The following is a 5,546-nucleotide window of genomic DNA, read 5'->3' on the forward strand; positions in this document are numbered from 1 at the left end:
ATCATTTTCTTGCCCCTCCACATTCATTTGCCACTTTTATACCATTCAATATTTTTAGTTCTATGTCCTTACATGTGCATTCATAATTATTTCTAACTATATGATAAGTAAGGAATACAAATAGGACTCAGACAATATCTGTTTATGAGAAAGTCTTAAATTACTTAATAATGTCATCACCAACTACATTCATTTTCCTCAAAGTTATATAAATTCCTTATACATTACTGATGAAAAATTATCTTTTGTAGCATATATATCATGTATTCTTGATGAAGTCATTTGTTCAAAGACATGTAGTTTGTTTCTATAATTTATCTACTGTAGACAATGCAGAAATAACATTTGTGTGCAAGAATTTCTGAGACATTTTCACTTTTGATTATTTGTGTGTTTTAGTATGCAATCTTCTAGAGAAACGCTTGATAATGTCATGTCTATAAAAAAGACTAGAAGTTCTCATATTTTACAAGTTTTGAAATCCTTTTCACAACTACTAACTGTAAATCTTTTGTCACAAGAGGAACATCTGTCTCTGTCTTGAGAGCTTATAACTTGATGTGACATCCACAGGTCTGCACAAGGATTGGGGATATAGTATGGGTTTCATTTCCTCAGATAGGATTAGAACTGGACTTTAGCATCCTATTGCCTGACCCAAGGTCCTATACCTCTTTCTTCTAACTCTGTACTAGGACCTTAACTAAGAGGCACACTGTTCATGAATATGCAAATCACATGAGTCTATGGCAGTAAATAGAGAGATGTCCACACCTCAGAATAACATATGATCAGTGTCCTTTCCACAGTCACTGAGCACACAGGACCTTACCATGGAATGGAGCTGGATCACTCTCTTCCTCATTTTACTAACTACAGGTAAAGGGGCATTCCAGTTTGAAATGTGAAGAGGAAGCAGGGAAAGAGGTGACAATGACACCTAAACTGTCTTTTCTCTACAGGTGTCCACTCCCAGGGACAGCTGCAGCAGTCTGGGCCTGAGCTTGTGAGTCCTGGGACCTCTGTGAAATTGTCCTGCAGGACCTCTGACGATATCACTTATCACTATTTTCACTGGGTGAAGCAGAGTCCTGGTCAGGGCCTGGAGTGGTTTGCGAGGATTTTTCCTGGAGATGATAATACTAAATATAATAAGAAGTTCCATGGCAAGGCCACACTGACTGCAGACACATCCTCCAACACAGTCTACATGGAGCTCAGAAGCTTGACTTCTGAAGACTCTGCGATCTATTACTGTGCAAGACACAGTGTTGCAACCACATCCTGAGTGTGTCAGAAACCGTGGAGGAGCAGGAAGTTGTCCTTGGACTGAGATGACAGAGACGACTAGCCTGAAGATTTACACAGAAATAATCTTTCTGAGTGTCTCTGTTTCCTCCTACTTCTCTAGAAATAAAATGATCCTAATTGACCCCCATTTAGATGTTTCTCTGTAATAAAATATTAAAGAAAGTAAAACTGTGTTAATGCATAGTGACAGAATAATCTCCATATTCGAACAGACTTGAACTTTTTGAAGTAGCTTTGAATAATGTAAAATATGAATTTTACCAGTAAAGTTCACATAAACAGCATCTGACCAAACCAAAACTCCTCTCACAGTGTTAAATAGTATGAGTGTGTGTTTTTAAATTCCACCTGTGTTGTGCAGCAGAATTTCAGTTTCTCAGAATGTAAGATTTACATCATATCGTACTACCACACAAGTGTAAATCTTATAATTTGACAAAATATTATTAAATTACTTTCCATACAACTGATTTATTTATCCAGTGTGTATACATGTCAGTTAAGAATAGCTTTGAGGTTATTCATAATAATCTGTTCTTAAGTTTATTGCCTTTCCGGAACCAGTATCCTGACTTAAAGTTTCAGGCTTTTACAGATACCGACCTTCTCTGACATGCATCATCCTTTATATTCCTTTGGATATGATGAGGTCACTCTTTTTCTATAGAGTGATTGGTTTTGGGTACCTGGGCCAATAACAAGCAACATGTAATTCTGTGGTACTTGATAATCTCAAGGTGTTAATTCAGTAAGAAATCTCTGTAGTGTAGAGGGAAAGTTTGCCATGTTCCTTTAACCAACATAAATCCCCTTGAAATATGAATGCTGTGTACTGAATATCTATGTCAAAAACTTTATATGTTGTGGTAGGCAGAAATCTTGTTGGCCTATTCTATGGTAGAGACATTTAAACCTCTGTTCAATTTAAAATACAGTCTTCATAAAGCACTCTTGTCTCCACCAACAGAAAAGCATTAATGATCATCTGGCAAGGGAATCTCTCGGTTGTCTTTTGAATTGAAGAAGATTCGGCAATGTAAGGCATCAGTCAAGTGACTGTAAGACCTTGATTCTAGCAGTTGTCTGTTGCATGCTGCAGAGCCATTTTGAAGTGCCCAAACCTCTTATTTTGCAAACTAAAACACCTTATACTCCCCACTCTGTACAGCCACTGTGGAATCAGTGCAACTGCTCCAGAGGAAGATTGGAATAGACCTACCCCAGCATCCAGCTATATCACTCTGGAGCATATACCCAAATGGCTCTACATCCTACTAGAGAGACTCACTCAATAATGTTCACTGCCACTCTACAGATAATAGCCAGAAATTGTAAAGAGCCTCTTTGCTCCTGTTATCATCCATTCCAGGATCTTTTTTTTCTTTATTTTTTTTATTTCAAATCCTTTAAATCCTTTATTGCAATTTTATAATAAGTACTAGTAACAAATAAACTTTCTTCTTGATACAATAGTCAAGACATTCAAAAAGTATCTTTTACTAAAAAATATTTTTAAAATATTATATATGCACAAAGATTATATTCAATCAACATACTTATTTTTAAATTATTTCCTTATTTTCTTTGACCCTATGAATTAAGGTGTTGTCTTCATGTTACAGGTGCATTTATCCCTAGTTACAATTGACATTTTAAATGTAGAGGTTCTCCCTATTTTGGTATAACATTTATTTATTTTAACTTACAACCACATTTTTCATGACTTTATGTTTAATGACATTTTGTTTTATAATGTAGGAAAGAGAAAATCTTTTCTCCTTGGCTGTATGGCCTGTTTCAGAGACAAATTCTGAGGGGGACTGGACTGTAAATAGTTATTTTAACCTGAGATGGAACCTCTATCACCTGTACAGGTACTGAAGTTGTTTTACTGTGTATGGTTTTACAAGAATTATTTGAAGAATGTGTACAGTCTACAAAGCTTGAAAAAGAGGCATATAAGGGTCATGCAACACATCTCAGGATGAAATCTTCACCTGTGTTTTGTGCATAGTACTCTTGTAGGTGATAATAATAAATATTGGATATGGATATGAATATAGGTTTTTTTCAAGCTTATTAACTAATGAGCCTCGTAAGTTTTAGGTTTTGAAACTCTTATATCTTTCCACAGTAAACTTGTTTTCTATGTCTCTCTACAAGCATTCTGTTTCTTACATTCAAGGCAATAGAAGAAAATATGATGATGATATACTAAAATAAATACTAAGAATTTATCTTTCTTGTTACACTAGAAAATTATTTTGTTATTTGTTTATAAATGCAAAATCAAACCTAAACTCTTTAATTTTCTTATTTTTAGAATAACTAATTGAATTAAAAATTAGAATAATTAAATTGAAAAATTTACCATATTATCTTTGCTCAAGCTTTAGGAATTAATTTGACAAGTATTTGACTAATATGATCCACCCATGCTTGTTTTGCTCTGTGTATAACACCCTCTTCAATAATATGCCTTTAAACAGGTCAAAGAACCTGTTCATAAGGCTTACCTTTTACCTCCTATATACTGAAAGAGTAGTTCTCAACCTTTGAATTGTGACCCCTTTGGGGGGTCAAAAATGCCTTCCATGAGGGTTACATATAAGATATTCTACATATCAGGTATTTACATTATGTAAATAATAGTAGCAAAATTATAGTTATGAATTAACAATGAAAAATTTTTGTATTTGGGTCACCAGAACATGGGTAAAGGTATTAATGAGGTCAGCATTAGAAAAGTTTAGAACAACCGTCCTAATATTTATCAATTTAAAGCGATGACAAGAATGATTTTAAGATCTACAAATTTAAAGGTTTAGTCAATGTATAAAAAATTCTATATTTACAAGCAAATTTTAACTAGAAGCAAATGTACCAGTTATGTATGAGGACTTCAGTGTTCAAAAGAAGTTACTTTCATTCTAATTCAGAGATTGTGAATGATGAACAAAATATAAATGAAAAACAAAAGAACTTATGATAAAAATCACTGTATCAATGGAGTTATTTTTAAGAACATAGTTTTTTAGATAAACTTCATATTTAATGTATGAGAGTCATATTTACTTTATAGTATAATTTTATGATAAAAAGTTTACTCTACTTTTGGGCCAGAAATGCTATGTATATGCTCAAAATAATCTAAATCGACTGAGTGTGAATTTAGAAATTTTTTTTCATGGTTTATTTTTTTATATTTAAAAATTTCCATCTCCTCCCCTCCTCCTCCCCCTTCCCTCCCCTCCTCCTCCCCCTTCCCTCCCTTCCTCCTTCCCCTTCCCTCCCCTCCCCTCCACCCATACCTCCCCTCCCTCCCTCTCCAGACCAAGGAGCCATCAGGGTTCCCTACTCTATGTTAAGACCAATGTCCTCCCAAGTAACCCCAGGTCCAGGAAGGTGATCGACCAAGCTGAGAAGGCTCCCACAGAGCCCGTCCATGCAGAAGAATCAGAGCTCAGCTCCATTGTCCTTTGCTTCTCAGTCAGCCCCCACTGTTGGCCACATTCAGAGAGACGGGTTTAATCGCATGATCCATCAGTCCCATTCCAACTGGAGTTGGTGATCTCCCATTAGTTCTGTCCCACTGTCTCCATGAGTGAACGCACCCCTCACGTTCCTGACTTTCTTTCTCATGTTCTCTCTCCTTCTGCTCCTCAACAGGACCTTGGGCGCTCAGTCCAGTGCTCCAATGTGGGGCTCAGTCATTTTCTTCATCTATCGCCAGGTGGAGGTTCCCTCACGGTCCTGACTTTCTTTCTCATGGTCTCTCTCCTTCTGCTCCTCATCAGAACCTTGGGAGCTCAGTCCGGTGCTCCAATGTGGGGCTCTGTCATTTTCTTCATCTATCGCCAGGTGGAGGTTCTATGGTGATATGCAAGAAATTCATCAGTATGGCTATAGGAACTGGCCTTTTCAGGCTCCCTCTCCTCAGCTGCCCAAGGAACTAACTGGGGGCGTATCCCTGGAAACCTGGGAACCCCTCTAGGGTCAAGTCTCTTGACAACCCTCAGGTGGCTCCCTAAATTAAGATATATGCTTCCCTGCTCCCATATCCACCCTTCCTGTATCCCAAGCATCCCATTCCTCCAAGCTCCCCCCATTCTCCCCTTCACGCTTTTCTCTCCCCATCTTCCCTTGGCCGCGTCTCGCCCAACCCTCAAGTTCCCAATTTTTGCTTGGCAGTCGTGTCTACTTCCAATATCCAGGAGGATTACTATATCTTTTTT

General features: G+C 37.1%; 1 gene segment (V, D, J or C); it reads left to right on the forward strand.

Annotated features, from left to right (window-relative positions):
• Positions 1 to 802: 802 nt before the first annotated feature.
• On the forward strand, positions 803 to 1,288 carry LOC119819448. The segment is given in 2 exon segments: positions 803 to 879; positions 963 to 1,288. Coding segments are annotated over 2 exon segments (372 nt in total).
• Positions 1,289 to 5,546: the final 4,258 nt, after the last annotated feature.

The sequence above is a fragment of the Arvicola amphibius genome, chromosome 7, assembly GCF_903992535.2.
Source record: "Arvicola amphibius chromosome 7, mArvAmp1.2, whole genome shotgun sequence".
Classification (NCBI taxonomy): Eukaryota; Metazoa; Chordata; class Mammalia; order Rodentia; family Cricetidae; genus Arvicola; species Arvicola amphibius.